General features: G+C 39.2%; 1 protein-coding gene across 1 annotated transcript; it reads left to right on the forward strand.

Annotated features, from left to right (window-relative positions):
* The first annotated feature begins 481 nt into the window (after positions 1 to 481).
* clcf1 (cardiotrophin-like cytokine factor 1) lies at positions 482 to 15,512 on the forward strand. Its single transcript, XM_011480094.4, has 3 exons — positions 482 to 742; positions 9,374 to 9,525; positions 11,585 to 15,512. The coding sequence occupies exons 1-3, from the start codon at positions 724 to 726 to the stop codon at positions 12,890 to 12,892; spliced, it is 1,479 nt and encodes a 492-aa protein (XP_011478396.1). The 5' UTR covers positions 482 to 723; the 3' UTR covers positions 12,893 to 15,512.
* Positions 15,513 to 18,962: the final 3,450 nt, after the last annotated feature.

Consider the following 18,962-nt stretch of genomic DNA (forward strand, 5'->3'; position numbering starts at 1 on the left):
TTTTTTATTACTGTACAATTTACTACACCGATTTTATGACGAAATATCGCATTTATGATCTGTGTTTGTAATTATCTAATTTTTCGTTAAAAAACGACAATTATAACATCTTTTTATTCCCATTTATTCTCCATTTTTTATTTTCTCTCTGAAAGTTTTTGAGTGTGCGTAACTCCTGGACCTTTTCCTTTGTTGTCCTGAAAAGGATCCTTTCCGACTCGATACCTTATTAGCGGGAAGTAGATTAAAGATCAAACAGCTGAAGTCAAAACGTGTTCGTGGGGATGAGGACGGGACAAGAGACAGGAATGAGTTGTGACAAGTCCCGAGGTTCAGCGCCTCTGTCAAAGTTGCGCTCTGGTGCGTCAACCCGGTGATTCACCAGCACCGAGGAGGAGGAATAACCAGGAAAGAAGAAGAGACAGGGATGAAAAGGAGGGCAGGAAAATGAGTTAAAAGGAAGAAAAAAAGAGGAGGAGGTGGAGGAGGTACAAAAAGGCTCCGCAGTCTGTCACACAGACCACACAAGTGAGAGGATCGTTTTTGCGTTTAAACCGAGAAAAGTTATTTCATTAAAAAGTTATAATAATTGTATAAAGGATCAAGACAGAGCATCATCTGCATTTTTCCATCTTCCACCGAGCAGAAGGGAGCAGGTTTTTACTGAACACGTGATGAAAAGTTTGTCTGTTCAATCTGCAAGGAAGCTGTGAACGGAATAAGATGAAATGCTTCAAGGGAGGTGAGTGCATTCAATGAAACTCTAAAAAGAAAACTAAAATGAATTTTAACATCTTTGTCCAAGCTTTGCATGTAAATGTATATATTTTAAAATGGTTTCGTAAAAATGATTTGTCCAATCAAATATTTTGTCTTGTAGCCTACTTTTTTGCTGCATATTTAAAGACACATTTTATAAAAAAAAAGAAAAAAAAGAAAATTCACTTGTTTTAACCAAACTACTTAAACCGTTATTATAGTCTATTCAAGTACAAAGAGAATCATTTCTTTGCAGGTTAAAAGTTAAGATTTGATTCTTCTAAAATAAAATCAAAAGTGAAATATTATTAGCTAGAGAATTAGTTATTTTGTACAACGAATAAAAAAGATTTGCTAATTGGATTTTAGTTAAACATGAGGCATAGCTTGGAAACAAATGGGGCGAGACCTGACGGAGGTATTGGAGGTCAGAGCAGCTGAGGAGCCCCTGTCTCGTTATCTGTCACTGATATGAGAAAGTATATGATTCACGTTAGTCAGGGTGTGAGAGGACACACACAAATTTCATCCCTCTTGGGAGGACCGCCACGGCTGCTGCTCCTCGTCTAGGAAAGGTGGGGAAAGGAGGTGAAAGAAAGACAGGACAGTCTACTGAGGGATGGCTCTGTGATGAAATTAGGCATTTCAGAAAACATCTTCCCACATTTCAGCCTTCCTCCGTGGTCCTCTTCACCCCATTTAGGTGGGGACACTATGACTTGCACTGCAAATTTAGTCTAACTTTACAAGAAAAATAAATACAAACGCTTTGCAGCTCTTTCTGACACACAGAGCAAACAAATACGCTGCTGCACAGCATGTCACCTCTGACACAAACAGAGCATTCATCTCTCCAGGTACATACACAATGTGAGTTTTATTTTCTCACATACGGGGCAAAAAAGCTTGCAAAGAAAGCCTGAAAGCCCTGGTGTGTCAATGAAAACAACAGCCAATCAGGGGAGACAAAAGGAAGAAGGGAAGAGGAGGGGATGTGGAAGAAGGAGGATAAACTGAACCTTTTGATTCTCTCAAGCCATCCTCAATTCTTCATGGTACATATATATCAAGAGGATGTGAGGAGGGGCGGAGTGGTGGGGGCTCCGTGGATGAGTTAGGATGAGGGAGCTTAAAGACGGATAAAAGTCCATGGAGAGGAAGAAGGGAAGCGGCGGCCGAGGGGTTAATGCACTACAGATTGACAGAAGTTAGCAGCACCCGGAGGGGAGGAGAGAGAAGAGCGAAGGGGGGAATGATATAAAATGAGCCGGTCACGCTTTGAACAGTTACACATGCTGTTTACATTTTTCCCAAATTAACATGGCCCCTCGCTTCAGAAAACTCCCCCTTCCCTCCACCTTTTCCTCTTCCTCCACCTCCACCTCCTCTTTTCCCTCTGTCTCTGTCCTTCAAGACTACAAAATATCCTGCTTGTTCCCAGACTATGATGCTGTTTTTTTTTTAGTTCTGTACCCTCTGCTTAAGTAATACCTACTGTTAATTCAGGTGTAAGATTTCAGGGAACATTTTTTTTGTTGTTGCAAAAACTGGAAATAGAGGTGAAAGAAGTACATCAGGAAAGCACATTCAGAAAACTTTCTGTGACACTAACGGCAGAAAAATCTTTAAAAAATATGAAAGGAAACACCTTTTAACATAGAAAAAAAAATGACCGGGAATGCTTTTAAAATAGATTTAAAGCTGTGGGACTTTAAGACCTGGCATCACATTTTATGTTATATTACCACACTGGTTAATTTTGCTGTCAAAACCTAAATAACAAAGAAAAATGAAAAAATCTATGTCCAACAAAAGTTAAATAGGCCAAAAGTATCTGAATTAATGGTTATCCACAATTTGTGGTTCCACAAAAAAAAATTTTTTCCGTCAGCTTAACCCAGTGTCCTGTTGACGTAACAAATGTTTGAGAAACTCATTAAAAAAGGAGGTGTGTCAAAAAAAAGAAGATAAGTAAAGCTTTTGAACAAAATTTCGTGGTACAAATGGGGTTAAATTTTCATTTTGATTAAAATAATATTAACTATTTTGGTGCAAGTAAATGAAAATTTTTATTGAGAAAGGATAAAATCGATCAAGGGAGGAGATTGAGTGGATTTACTCAGAGGGAAAGAAAAGATTTTGTCAGATGTGGAAGCTTGATGTTTCCGAGAAATTTACTGAGCAGTGTGAGAGATGAAAAAAAAAACAGAATTGAAACCAAACATGATGATAAAACATGAAGCGGCTGCGGTCGTCTGAGAACAAAGAAGAAAAGGAAAAACATTGATTGGCTTATAAAGTGAGAAGAAAGACAGACAACAGACGAGGAGGGAAACAAAGACGACTGTTGAGTTTTATGGCAAGAAATAGTCTCACAGAGTATCTGGGGATAAATAATAACTTTTATTGAGTTTATAAAGGCGCTTTCTGTCGTGTTGTTCTTGGGTCGCCTGATGTTTCCAAAGCAAGTGCACCCATGAGAGGTCCATCCTTAGAGGGATTATGAAAACCTCAATCTCATGAGATAAAAGCGTGTTGATTTGTGCTGGAGTGTGTGTGTTTAAGTGGTTTGTTTGCTTTAGATTGGGACAGAATGATGCCCGTGGATACACAGATCCACACAGTCTGGATACACTTGTGTGTGTGTTGAGTTAGTAAAGGAATGCATACTTGATTGAGTGCAGACTCCACATAAATCTGGCCTGTAACTGTACGCAGGCACACAATAGTGCTCTAATGTCAGATTGTCAACCACTAAACCCCCCCCAACACACACACGTGTGTGTCTGTCCACATCTCCTGGGACTCTATCCCTCCCATCATTCGGTTGATGAATTATTTCAGAAGCACATTTATTCAGAAGGAAAGACTTGTGACTGAAGACTAAATCGCCGTCAGGTACAAAGTAGCTGAATCCTTTCAAGAAAAAAAATGATTGAAGAAAAAAACCAGCTCCCATGAGTTTGGCTCTGCTGACTCCCTCCTGTCAACAGGTTCTCCTGCTCAAACTCCAGCATGTCAGCTGCATGACAGCAATTATGCAAATCAAGGTGCAGATGGCTGCGCATGCTGTGAAAAGCACGACAAACATTTCTATTTAGTGGCAAAAACGTGTTGATTTTAGTCAACACACATGTGGTGTATAGAGCTCTACAGTTAGATGAAACAGATGTTCTGATGATTTGTATGTAGAGAACAAGACTGTGGGACAGAATCTAAAACAGTGGAGCTGAGACAGCTGATTTAAAAATAATGGAAAAGGTTTGTAGGACCAGAGGAACCTTTGAGTTTTGGATTATTATGTCCAGCTTTGAAGACCCCTGGAATTCTTGGTGAATCTGGATATTATTGGATTAGCTGTTCAAATTCCAGTCAAAGCCTGGACTATTGAGTTGAAATTTTAATTTAAATCACTTAAGTGATGGCTCCTACAGTAGTTCCAACCCCAAACTGGCTCAATCTGACTGCTGAGGGAATCCAAAATTCCAACGCATGCTAAACATTTTGTGTTTTAGGAAGTTTTTTGGTTTACACCTCCATGGGAATTTCTTGGTTTACATGCCAATTCAAAGGATAAAAAGTTGATATGGCTGGAGAGAATTAAAATACACAACATCAAGACATTTTAAAGCAAACATTAAGGCCAAAAACGTATTTTAATCAGTTCTTTTCCCTCCAAAACTTATTATAACTATGTAGGATTTTAAATTCAATTAAATTATCAAACAAAACCAACTTTACGTTTTTCCTTTAAAGCTTTTGAAATGAGACTGACTGATCTCTATTTTCCATTACGGTGTGAAGAAAATATCTTTATTTTTCTTTATTAGTGTGTGAGCACAGTTTTTCTTTCACATTTACAAATCATATCAAAATGTTGCACTTTTAGCAATTTTTTAGTATTTTATTTTGGAAATCCATTGGCAATTTGATTGAGGTTTGGATACTGTCATCTCTGCTTGACCCTTCATCAAAAGATGGATTTAATACATTTGAATTCCCACAAAAAGTGTACTCTAATTGAGTTTGGTGCAATATTTTTATTGCATAACATGAATGTACAGGCTTACTTATCGCTGACGTCTCCCTGTTCTGATACCTAATAGACAGTAGCTGGCAGACTAAAAAACATGGTAGTCCATTGATTTGTCAACAAAAGATCCATGCAGCAATACCATAATTGTGCAATACCATGCAGATTGTGCATTTATAGTAATTGAACTGATCAGGTGAAACACTAAAGTTCAGGTTAGAAGTTAACATTTGCTCACTGTAATTCTGTTTTTCTTTAGATGCTGCTGTAGATTTGCTTCTGTGTTTTGAATTACTTATCTGTAGCATGATCCAGTTTCCATTTAGCTGTCAGATTGAATTTTGAATTGAATTCTGTAACAGAAATTTATTTTCCCAATGGCTTTTTCAGAAAAGATCAGTCAATTCAATCACTGCAAACAACTTAATTTCTTGGATGCCAAACAAACCCAAATCTCTTCTTTTTCAAACACTTCGTTTGACATTAGGTTAGAAGGATTTAGGCTGGTGTGGTGTGTTTTTGTCAAAGCTATCTTTGATGCCAAACACGTCGTGGCCCTTGTTCTGAAATGTTTGAGTTTTGTTAGACATAATACAGAGAACATAAGCCGTGCTGCCATGTTGAGTTCGGATGGAAGGGGCTTCTTATCCAGCCACACATTTAAAAGTTTAATTTACAATCCCTGACTTTTAGTTACTGATTCCAGTAGAATCTGAAATTCTGCATGACCTCTGGGTAAACCTATTAGGAATCAAATTTTTGGGACGATTGCATTAAACATTTTCAACTTTTAAATGTTACATTTCATTGTAGATTCATGCACTCCCCGTCTGTTTTAAGCAATCGTTCCAGCACTCTTGCAGTCAGATAAACTTCTTTAATGTCATATTCTTCCTTCTTGGTTTTGTATTAACGTTAATCGGAGTGATCCAGAGCTTCAAAGATCACACTTCCTGATAATCAATTCATCAGATGCTCATGATTAGAAGCACCTGGTACCTAATTGCTTTCTTAATTCCTTAGGAAGCAAAAGATTTTGTTTAGTTTTTCATCCTCTGCTTCCCCATTTTGGCCAGGATTTTGTTAAATAAAATAAACAATCACACCGTATGGTATGTCATGTGTTGTTTATCTAAGGTCTTTTTTCCTTGGTTTTAACACTGATAAGAACCAGATGAGGTTTGTGATGTTCTGTTATTTAAGATGTTAAAACGAAAAAGGGTGAAAATTGGGTTTTGCATGGCTTAGCATCTCATTCTCCTGTTCTTGTAGTTAACCTGGTTGTGCTTTACAACACAACGTAGTTGTGCAAATTCACAAATGAGGATAATTTCAGCACCCTAATTAACAGCATCCGTATGCAGGATGTTCTTTTTATACTTTCTTTCAAGAGTCTGTAGAAAATGGGGTTCCTGGGCTAGACTTGAGTTATTCCTATTTGTTCCACATGACCAAACCCTAAACATTGGTGCACGCTGCAAACAACGAAACCCTAGTCCTCTTGGTTAGAAGTGGAACATCATACACAAACACTGCAGGTCATGTTTATCAGACGCCCTCTGGAGTGTAAAGTATCAGGCTCTGTTTGCCCTAAAGCACGTCCCAATGCCCCCAGATTCAACTCTGACCCTTGATTTTTACAAACCTGATGCTGAACAGTGCTGTTTCCTTGTCTAAACTAAGCATAAAAAGGTCGATCTCCCATGAGCAGCAGGACTTCACTGGGATTGCATGAACACAGCTCTTTTGGAAACTTTTTCTGGAGATCTACAGACATATGAGCAGAGGCAGGTCACCGTCGGCCATAGGGAACCCCTGTGTTGCTGTAACGCAATCCTCCCGCAGTGAATGTTCTGGTTTCAACCTTGCCCTGCGGAGTGTGCCTCCACCGGCAGGTACAGAGCCTCTCGCCCGCGGGGCTCTCTTTGAAGTCAGGATCCATGCCGACTACAGCGTAGTTACTCAATCTTAAATTGTATAACGACAACATGCCTCCCTGTTAAAGTTATCTCAATTTACTTGTACAACAGAGTGGTAGTTTTTAGCCCCACCAGAGGTTGCTTTTAAATACGTCAAAGCTCAATCAAAACAACAAGAGTCTTCACGTCTGGCAGTCATCTCCAAGCATGTGGCCGCAGACAAAAGAAAACTTTTTGGAAGTGTTCAATCTGATTTTTGCCAAGAAAAGTTTTCTTTGTTGATCCATGTCTCCTGACTACATAAAAATTTATTTAAAACAGTTTTCTTTTGCACTCTACATGTCCGTTTCTGTCAGGGATCTTGGTGCTGTTGGGAATTTTGGGTGTTTTGGTGCTAATGGAGGATGTTTAGTGGAAGATGCCAGCGGATTGATGAGCCCCATATGTTAAGCTGAAAGATGCATATTGCTTGTGACAGATAATGAGTTTAAGGAAAACACAGGAGGCTTGGCGTGCATGGCTGACCTGATTTGAAGGTGCGAGGTGGGGGGAAATGGGAGCCAAACCTCCCAAACCTCAGTCAAGGTTTTTGATAATCTTTCAATAGAGGATGTTACCGTTTCCCATTTAGAATCAGAAAACTTTGGGAGAGTTTGCAGTTTCACTCTAGCAAGAAGGGTTTCCCAAGCATGTCTTCTCGTTTAATTAAAAACCGCCTGTCACCAGCCTGTCATTCCCGTGAAAACTCCTTTAATAAACATGTTTCAAAGTAGACCTGAGCGTGTTAGGTGGGGTTAGATTATTTGGAAAATATGTGTCATCCCATTACTTAACCATTACAATGTAATTATTGCAATTTGTAGCCAATTAATCATTTAAATTGTTTTCCTCTCAGTGACTTCACAGGAAGGCGGCACATTAGATAAAAAAGATGTGTTTTGGTTAATTTAATTGAAGTTTTTCCCCCACATATTTCTGCTTCGTGGAGTTGTTACCCAATCGACCCATTGGAGGGATGGTCAAAGGGATCTACATTTTTGTGAATTGAGTTGTATAGAAAACATAAGATGTGTGAGTTTCCACCCAGCCCTCTTTGGGAGTGGGTGCCAATACGAAAAATGCAAGAGGTTGAGTCAGAGGTAAAAGGTGTTGACTGCCATAGTTTTCTTTTTTTTTTTTTACGTTTCACAGTAGCAGAGTGAGAGGGAATGTTTTGACAGGCACTGAAGCGACTCACAGTTATTCTTGTTGTTCTTCTTGTGGGGCCAATCACATAAAAATGAAACGCTGAGAGAAAAAGAGAAGCAGAGCCAGTTGGGTTAATTTTCTGCTGCTTTTTGACCCGAGGCAGATGACAGATAAGAGTGCTGGGAGGAGGAATTAGTGGAAAACGACTAAAAATAGATATAAGTTTGTGACTAATTTGAGAAGGACTGAGATGGTGAGGTCACAAGAGGCGGGTATCAGGTGTGTCTGAGCCTAAAGAGAGACAGGGTCACGCACGTTGTGTAATGCATATTTCACACTTGATGAACAGCAGCATGTTTTACCATGGAGTTTTTTTTGTCAGGGTGAAAAGAGGTGTAGAGGGATGACAGAGATGAAGAAAGTCAAAAGAAACGTGTGCCGAGCTCTGGTTAAGAGCAGAACAAGTGCTGAGGGACAAGTAGAAAATGAAAGTGTGAAAGCATCTAGAGACAGCGAGCAAAGAGCAGTGGATGGACATGAAGTTCCGATCTGCTGAAAACCACCTTTCAGCTCCAATTTTCTCTGTTTGAAACCAGAGACCGGGCCACTAAAAGGTTTGCAGTGTTACAACCCACCCCCTTTCCTGTCTTTCCCTCTTCTCTCCTGCTCACACACTGTATACACTCAACTATGTGAATTTAATCCACATATATAATTACGGCTACAAACATTCTCACAAACACTCAATAGTAACATGAAACACCTACACAAACACTCAGAAACCTAAACAAGAAGTCCACAGCAAACACAGAACTGATACAAACACATTAATGTTTGTGATGGTTAGAAAAAAAAAGGAATCCACATGTCTTTGTTTCTGGGATTTTGGGCAGAAGATGGATTTGTGTGTGTGTTTGCACAGAATGAACTAGTATACTGACCATCTGAGACATCTGTCTGACTGTCTGAAGCTATTAAGTAAGGTTGTGTTTAAGTAAACTTCAGACAGACAGGGAATTCGCAAATTAGATGGAAAATGGAAAGAGAAAATCCTTGTATTGCAGTGCGCGATGACGCTGATCTTCCAGTGTGTAAACAGACAAAGTCATTGCTATGGACACACAGAAATAAACTAAAATACTGTAAAAAGGACAAAAAAATTCTATAAACAATAAAGTTATGAGGAATGAGAGCAACGCTTCAAAAATGTTGCTTGAGGTGATTCTTGTCTTTTTTGCTCTGTTTCGCTAAATTCATTCAAAAATATCAACATCCAAGTCAAATAAGCACCAAGAGCCTGAGAAAATGATTGGTGAAATAAATTTTGCGCGGCTGTTATTACAACAAATACCTCTGCAGTGCGTGTTAATTGCAGCTTGGACACTTGAGATGTGCACGTCATTAAAGAAAGATTTCCCAGTGTTTGGGTGTGTTTTAATCAGTCCCTTTTGTTTTGATTTTTTTTTTTCTACAGTCAATCACCTGCTGGCATTGCTACTGGCTGCTGCTGCGGCGTGGAGTGTGGATGCTTTTCACAGCCTGGCCACTGAGAGGAAATCCATTGAGAGTACTTATGAGCTGACCAAATACTTGGAGTACCAGCTTAAGGAAATTAAAGATGTATATGTGAGTGTATACTTTTTTCTAAACATCGGGTTTAATTAAAAAAGAACTAATGTAATAGATGCAAAAATCAAAGAATAACTGAAAATAATGCTTACCACTGCCACAATTTTGACACAACTGAAACCACAACTTTTCAGGTGGTCATAAATTACACTTTTCCAGGAATGTGGAAAACCACGTGTGAATGTGAAAGAGGTTTGTTATAGTAATAAAAAACAGAACGTGAAAGAGCACGACGACGACTCACCACCTTTTAAAAAGACAGACTAATTACAAGACTGAAGACACCTGAGAGGATAATTAGAGGACACACCTAAGTTAATGTCCCAGGGGTCAAATTATTGTCAACCTTTTTAACATTATTTTTCTGATTATTCTATTGAAAAACAATTCAAAACAATGTCTGCTTGTCATTTGTTGGTTTTAAATAATTTAGCAAATTCTGTTTTATTCTATGATAGTTTATAGTTATTCAAACCTAGACTGTAGATTTAAAATAGGTTTTTAGGTGTTTCAACTAGGGAAACTTGATTTTTTTTTTTTTTTTTTAATTATTATGCCATTTTTGGCCAAAATGTAAAAATCTGTGTCTTTTTCTAGGACATAGTTTCTGTAGAGCAGTAGGAGTTCATTAAAAATGCACTCCTGAGTTGTGGGCAGGACTGTTGTGGAGAAAGCACGCCCCCACATCCCGTCATCCGTAACTGACTGCTCTGTTTACACGCTCTCCCAATTTACAGCCCCTCACACCTCCAACCTAACATCATTGGCTAAACAAAAATGGTGAGCAACGTTGGAGCTATCTAGCCATCACAATGGGGCGCAGCAGGGGGCTTGTGGCCCGCCGATTGTAGTTTCTACATAACAACTAAAAGGATTTTTTTCAAACGACATCTTTTTTGTCAGCTCCTGATTCACAACAATTTGAATAAAGAAATACGCAGAAACACCATTTATTGTCGTTACAAATGTCCTCCATCATGAGAGAAATTCCACAAGATGTTAAAAACACCAAAAACACAATTTTCCTCCGTTTTTTTTGCTCATTCTCTCTAGAAAAGCAAAGTCAGGATCAAAGTCATTACTAAGGATGATATACTTTTTGTAATTCATGAAGCTCCAGAATCTGAGAACAATAATGTTTTGGGGAAGATTTAAAGGAAAGGGTGTAAAAATTGATTCATCCATTTAAAGCAAGACAATCCTCACGAAGACATTTAAACATCAATTCATCAAATCCATGAATGGATTGAAGTCACTTCCTTAAATTGTTTAAAGAGTGAACTTGTGACTCAATGATACTCAGCCACATTGTAAAAAGAATTTTGAATAATGACCTTTGAACTATTTTAAACCAGTTACAGGTTGTTGCAAAGGCATATGTTAAACATAAAAAATACTATTATTATTATTTACTGGTAGTCAGTTATATGTTACCACACAAGTACTGGTACATATCTTTAGTGAAATTCAACCACAATCAGTTCTCTTTTAAAAACAACAACGCTTTTTTAGATTTTGAGATTTCACATTTTTTAAAAGGTTTTTATGGTACTTTGCGGCATTTTTCTTTTCTTCTAAATCGTTGGTTTTGAACTCATTCCTATCTTTTATTTGCTAAGACATGCAAATGTGACAGCACAGCGCCCTTAATTCCAGTCTGACAAATTTTATTCAAATGCCGAGGTTAACCAAAGTATTTTGAAACAAGGCTGGAAGAATAGTCAGCGCCAAACTGCTAAGTCATTGTCAGTCATTGCTGTGAAGAGACTGACTTCCCATTTTAATCTATAAAATCTGCAGCAGTACAATTATTCCTGTGTATTTTGGACTGATTACAGACTTGACAGAAGCTTTCAGTTTCAGCTTAGCTCTCAAGTGAAGTAGTTGAAATCATGCCTTTAAACTGTCATCGTTTGTACAGCCTGACTGATCTGTGTGCTATTACTATGGTCTGAGAAACTTCACTTTATTAATGGAGTGTAAAGCTTAAAATGGAACCAAGCTTTTGATTGAAAACGTCTCTCCTTCCCTTCTCATTTGTTTCTTTCTCTTCCAGCTGACCTACCTGGGCCCTCCATTCAACGAGAAGGACTTCTCTCCACCTCGCCCAAACAGCACAGCTCTGAGTCAGGCCAGTGCTGCCACTCAGCTGGAGCAGTGGCATGGCCTGGAGAACCAGGCCCGGCTTGCCCAGAACCAGAGGGCTTATTCTATCTTGTTGGCAGCTGTCAGAGAGCTGGCCCGCTCCACTCTCTGCCCATCGCTCAAGACCTCCCTGTTGCACTTCTGCATGGGGCTGGATGGGCTTCTGGGCTCAATTTCTGCACTGATGAACACCACACTCGGTTATTCATCATTGTCTCCGTCTACAAATGGTGGAAATATTGGTGCTGAGCTGCAATCCTTGCAGGAAGGTGCCATCCAACCAGCTCCACTTATGAGCCACAGCCTGTACAGGTCAAGAACAAGCTCCAGAGCAGAATTTGGTCAGCGAAGTAATCCAAAAAAAAGTGGGGCAAAAGGGATTAAACGAGAGAGGGAAGATGGAGTCAAAGTGGACTTGCTGGAAAAAAGGAGAGGAAAAGAGGGGAGGGGAGGAGAGGAGAGCATCGCAGGTGGGAGGAGTAGTCGATTTAGAGAGAAGGGTAGAGGAAGAAGAGATAAGAGGGAAGAGCCTGGGAGCAGATTGGCTGAAAAAAAGACAGCAGGTGAGGAGGAAGCAGAGGAGCAAAATGAAGAGGTGGAAAAATGGGGAATGCGGAGAAGGCTCCTGAGCTTTGATAAGGAAGAAGAAGAAGAAGAAGAAAGGCATCCTTTATTCAAGGTTGAAGTGTCATATCAAGAAACAGGCAGGACGACAAACCAGCAAAACAACAAGAATCAGTTTAGCTTCAACATGAATTCGCACCACCTGGACACTGTAAGGGAGGAAGATGGATTTATCTTTGAAAGAAACAAGGGGTTACTGATTGAGGACAAGAAGAAAACAGACACAGGTGTCATCTCTTCCTCCTTCCATCATCAGCAGCATCGACCCCCTCGCTCCATCTTCTCTCCAACCCTGCAACCTCCAATTTCCACCCTGTCTCTCCTGTACCAGTATGGAATCGGTGAGGGTCACACTCTCCTCCCCCAGAGTGTGCCTCTTTCTTTACAAAGGGGCACCTCCCTTCTTTCACCTCCATTGAGTCCTCTCTTCCCTTCCTCCACCGTATCAGCCTCCTCTTCGCTTCTGTCCGTGCAGCCAACCATGAATGACTTTGCCAGAAAGGTAGAAGGCTTCTGGATACTGCGAGAGCTGCAGAGCTGGCTGTGGCGATCAGCAAAGGACTTCAATCGCCTCAAGAGGAGACTCAGAGGCTGAGACATCTAGAAGCAAATGGACTTCAGGACTCGTGAAACTCATAAAAATAGACTTTAACGCACCCATGCACAATGCAGTGATTCATGTTGGACTGGAATTAATGAATGAAGGACCAGGACTTGCTAGAATACAGACTCACAAAGCCGTGGCGTTACCAGCAGTGCCAGTGATGCACACTGAGCGAAACTCACGGACACTTGGAGTCACGGCTCATAGATCAACAAAAAAATCATTCTGGAGGTGGCTAGACACACATAGAGTCAAAGGTCAGGCCATGCTACAGACACTGCAGCCATTGAGCGAAAACAATTTCAGTGACCTCATATGTGTGAATCAGCAAACATTCATTTTCTCTAAAGGAAGAGGGAACATTTTTCTGAATGAATAGAAGACAAAAGGAGAGGAAACGGAGCCGGAGGGGTGATGATGGCAGCAAGTAGAGACGAAAAGAGGTATGAGTCAGGCGATGGGGGCTGGATGTATTGCTGAGTAAAGACTAATCAGGACTTACAGTAATCCTACAGCACGTTGCACACAGTGAGCAGACACAAAGGTCAAAAACACCTGTTATGGTATTTTATGCCATAACTTACCATTCACTACTATCCTGCTCAAACCTTCCACTACCTGTTAATCCTTCACTTTTGGGCAGTTTTATAATTATTGCTGTTCTATAGTAAATCTTATTTCCCCCTTAACCCAACTGTGAAAACTGAGCTTTAATCTTTAAAAGACATGTGATAATGAAAACTGCATTTTTCGACATGGATAATAAATTCCAAATGATGAATTAATGCGTTAAACTTCCATAGGAATGATAGAGGCTTCAGATTTTTAAAACTACTTTAAAGAAATAATGTTTTTTAACTAGATGAGATTCTGACAGCTTTAAAAGTTCGGACTGGACCAGGCTAGCATTTCTGGCTGATGTCAAGCATCATTTTGATAGCCATACAAAGCACCACAGTTGCAGGACCTGTACTTATTATCGTATTTTCCACACTATAGGGCACATTGGATTAAAGGGTGCATCATCAGTGTTTTATTTTGGTACTTATGTTGTATTAAAGGCGCACCAAACTATAAGGCGCATTAAGTGAGACAAAAGAGTCAGAGATAAGTCCATCAGTCAATCCGATTTTCTTAACTGTATTCACAGTAGCTCTAGAACTGGTGTGCCACATTAAAAATGTTAGTGTATTCACATTACGACCAAAACAAACGCTGCTGTGGCTACCCTTTCTCCCAACCTTGTTCTTTATATGTCTACACATTATCTGCGTCAGCGTATTTACAAAGCACCCAACCTTGTTCGCAACACGTAAAAAAACAGACTGACATTTCAGAATCACTTCAACATCAGTGAGCACAACCAGAGTAAATCCAGATGTAAGGAACTCTGGATTAAAAGGCGATAGGTCTTTTTTTTATTAAAAAAAAAAAAGAGGGCTTTTAAGTGTGAAAAATAGGGTTCTATGAACAATAATATATTATAGAAATATAAAAAAGATGAAGTGGGCAACTTAGTATGAATTATTATAGTCAGAGTTAAAATACAATACTGCAGAATAAAAAATCTATTGATAAAATTCCATTACAAGACCTTTTAATATTCTCTGTTGTAGATACTGTGCAATTGAAATCAACAGTTAGATTTTTTTGTGCCATCCCAAGGCTCTCAGTGAGCAGAACACAGTGAAATTTTAAAGACTCGACATAGGGCCCTTTTTTTTACATATAAAGAGAAGCAAAGTCTGGAGCAGTGGTGACTTTGCTTGAAGGACGCATCTTTCAACAAAACTGTGATCATCCGTTTCTCAGACAAAGTCCGTCTCCCTGCTGTGGCAGGTAGCCACATACCAAAAATCAAGCACAGCATTACGTTCTTAGCCTTCTATGTCAAAACGGCGTGTCGGAAATTGTAGGTGGCGCCACCAAGACAGTCAAATATCCTGCCCACATTGTGAAGTAAAAACAAAATGCCCAATACTGGTGCTGAGCACTGTTTAAATGTATTTACAGAAAAAAGTTCATTTTACTGTAACAATCTGAAAGTATTCATTCGTCAACACCCACATAGCCAACCCAGAACCTCGGTGAGTCTGGACCTACTTACGCAAGTCGGATGAGTCAATCTGTGTATATAACCTATAAACCACAGAGTAGCTCTCTTTGAAGCTTTCTCCTGAACGCCGAACAAATATCCGTTGGTCAAAATGACAGGTACATCTCCTAGAAAAGAGTGGCTGCAGGGAGCATTATGATAACATTCCACCTTAAATAATATTCCCAGAGGGTTTGGTGTATCCTTGCTGTCTTCAGACCAAAACAGAGTAGTTAGCCTTACAGGACACTACATTTACATGGCCACAATGCAAAACGCTTCCTGTCTTCACATCCCATAAGTACAATAAATCAGACATTGTGACCTTTTCTCCAAGTGAGTTCAAAGGTTTCTTAAACAGAATAAATCTGTTAGAAATGTGCCTTAGAAATTTTTGTTGAGATTGTGGATCATATTGACACTATTTATTGAACAAAATTTGTATTTATTTTTTTTCCTGTGTGAAAATACCGTATTGTAACTTGAGAGAGAATAAATACAAGCTTTTGTACACAATGTGATGATTTTTTCCCCTTTTCTTTCTTTTTCACAGTGGGTTTAGGTTTATTTGGGGAGTTTCGTGTGACTAAAAAATAACAATAAAAAGAGCTTTAGGTTCATAGGGTGTTTTTTTTTCTTTTGGAGACACAAGCTGGTTTACATTTAAAGTAGAAAAAAAATAAAATTAGAACAGAAAGAGAGGCAAAGGCTTGAAAGAGATTTTATATACTGTATAAAAATTACGATCTTTCTATTCATCTGTCTCTTCCCCAAAGTATTGTCCCACTTTCCCCTTTACTTTCTCATCACCCTCCTCACCTCAAAAGAAAAAAGTAACCTGATTTAACCCGACTTACTTGAGCTCAATAAAAGCCCACAGCCTCTTGTTGTGTCTGCTCAATGCCAGCATTCATTCAGCCTCTGTCACCACCTCTGCTTCCCACTGTTTTTGCACGTCCCCTGTCTCCTGTCTTTCATCACCTCCACACCTGTTATCTTTGTCTTTTCGTCCTTGTTCTGCTTCATTGCCGTCAACTAGACATTTTCCCTGCATGCTTCACGGCGCTCCGGCTCTCCCATCTGGCCTCAGGCCAGGTATTAAGGGATCAATTAGGATCTCCTGTCCGTCACCTTAGAGGCACACACCTGCTTAAAACTGCTCCCTCTTAGGCTCAAGCGCGGAACCATCACAACATTCAAAATGAGAATTAGCTGAGCCAGAAGTGGTCAGTATAAAAGGGATATCTGAACAGGCTGAGATCACACACTCATGACTCTCAGTCAGAGGTGGAAGGGTGAGGAGTGTCAGCGACATGACACATGTATACACACACTGCGCTGAGTGTTTTTTACTTGCAGTAAGCCGTGGCCGAGGGGCAGCCAGCAATCAACAAAGGCGGCTTTGTGGGGTCTATCCGTGCGCGTTTATCAGTTTGGGCCCACAATGTTTGCCCCTGTGTGGGCTTGCAAGCACAGCACGTGTGTGAATCATTATCTCTATGTGTCAGAACTTCGTTGGAATGAGGCTTGTCATGCACAGCTATCTAACAGCCATCACTCACTGTTGTTTCGCTCTTTCTCTTCCTGCCTGTCAACAAGAAAGAGACAAACCGCTGTATCTAATATGTAACAGGACTGCTGGGCCCTGGAAGGATGACTCAGCTGGTGAAGCCTTCCATAAGAGCAGATACTGCGTGGTATGGACATTATTGGCTTGTTTGGTCTATCAGGCTCAGACAAGCCAGTCTGTCTTACTGACAGAGCTCAGTCGAAGAGCACTTTAGCTGCTGATCATCTTATTGGAATTGATTTTAGCTTTGCAGAGAAAAATAGCTCATTAATCCACAGAACTTAAGTTAATAAGAACTAATTTGCCATTGCCTTTAATAGAAATAGGGCATCACAAGAAAAAATAAAACTAAAAAAAACTAACAGTCCTTCTTTTTCTTGCCAGCAAAGTGTGGCCTTTCTCACTTAAATACATGCAACCACACGTTTAAGTGGATTACCCTGTCACAGGGTCTTTTCCCTTCTATTTTCATGTTGACAGCGCAGATATCTTGTGATTCACAGGCTTCTCCAAAATTATGTCAGTGGGCGGCGGATGAAGCCGAATCGGCTCTTAGCTTTCCTGTGTCACACAAAGCAGCAAATGCCTCGGATTTCCTCCCTCGTTTTTAAATCCTGCCACTTACCAAAAGCATTAATCTATTGACTTAAATTTGTGTGAAAACAATGGTATTTGAGGTGACAAAATTCTGCTGAAATGAATATGCAGTTAAACCAGATTATATTGTCAAATAAATTCTCCACGGCTTTAAACCTTCACATCTGCTTTGAAGAGATTCTCCACTAAATAGGCTATGCCCTTTAATACTGCTGCCTTTATAGAAAGGCAAGTCCAAGTCATTTCTCCTGACAATTTACCAATGAGAAACCTAAGACAAACAAGTAAAAAATATATGGGAAAACAACATGAAAAAAGTTTTGTATTTCTGTCAGAGTAAAGATATTTTTTGTAAAAGTTTTGTTTTGCCGTAAAGTCAAATATTTGGACTTTGTTATCTCTTTATAATTTTCTTCATTTATTCAGTATTAAATTCAACCCTTCAACACTAACTTTTCAGAGACAGTAGGATTCGACAAGATGGAAACTGTCCTGATTAATCTAGATGACTGCAAAAATCTTAAACTAGTTGGGAAAATCACAAAAAATGCTTAAAACTATGAAATTTGTGACTTTATTAAAGCGTATTTACTAATTTTTCATTAAATTTTACAATATGAACGTTTTTTTCATTGATACTTTTGGGATATTTCAAAGCTTTCCATACAACTTTGCAGGGCACAATGAACATTTAGGTTTTTAAAACAAAAGTAAAAACTGATCCAATATTTAAGCCTTAATTAAGTGGAAAAGAGCAACAACTAATGTGTTTTACTTTAACAGATGGAAGCCTTTTTAATGTTTTTGTACTTGAGATCGTGGCACTGTCAAACGCTATCAAAAAGGACTAAAAGCTTTTACAAATAACGTTTAAGTGAAAAGGGCTAAATTTGGAAGTTTCAAAACAAAAAAAACATAAATATTTCTAAAAATATGATTGTTTATTGGGGTAAAGTTGTTAAAATAGAAATTAAAGCAGATTTTTAAATTAAATTAGTGCAAGCATTGTTTCATTTTTCACATGAAGGCATCAGTAGATTTAAACATATTTGTCCATGTTTGTAATGAACTCTGAGGCCGATGGCTGGAACACACACTAAGTCAATAACTTCTGTGTGTGGAGGAGGTGGACCAGCAGAACAAAGGAAAAAAGAAAAATTAAATGTTTAATGCTGAAACAGAACTAGTTGGTTAGAAGAAATCAGGAATTCAGCCTGAGACTGAAACTGGATTAAAATCAAATGTACTGAACAGCTTTAAAAGACTGCAGGCAGACTGGATATAGGTAAACACAGGCTCACAGAAGAAATCATTTCCAAAAATGTGTTTTATGAGTTTTCACCCAGCCTACATTAACCTGCGCAAACCGGCTTTCCATTTGAACCCAGTACATGTAATCTGGGTCATATGAGTCACACTTTGTGTTACTTTGATGAGAAACTATGTCAACCAAAACCAAAATAACAATGATGTTTCAGTGGCATGATGAGGATAAGAGGCACCAAATCCTTCATGATCTAAATCTTATGTGACTGTAGTCCACTTGTTTAAAAAAAGGAAATTCTAGCAATAATGAGAAAGGACCAAAAAAAGCATTCTTTTATTTAGTTACCTCTCCTGGAATCTGTCTAAAGAGTGTTGAACCGTCACTGACTGATTATGAGCAAAACGCTTGAAACATTTGGAGTAGTCTGTCTGTTTTAACAGTCTATACATCAGCTGCTGGTTTCTTTTCCAGCTCCCTCACCATTAAACCCATTTGTCTGTTTCAACTCTGAGCTTTTTTGATCTGAGTCCAT

Source organism: Oryzias latipes, chromosome 10, assembly GCF_053564925.1.
Source record: "Oryzias latipes strain Hd-rR chromosome 10, Olatipes_Hd-rR_3.1".
NCBI lineage: Eukaryota > Metazoa > Chordata > Actinopteri > Beloniformes > Adrianichthyidae > Oryzias > Oryzias latipes.

Coding starts and splice junctions, on each gene's coding strand:
- clcf1 (XM_011480094.4), top strand. Junction 9,526..11,584: donor AGGAAATTAAAGATGTATAT/GTGAGTGTATAC, acceptor TTTCTCTTCCAG/CTGACCTACCTGGGCCCTCC.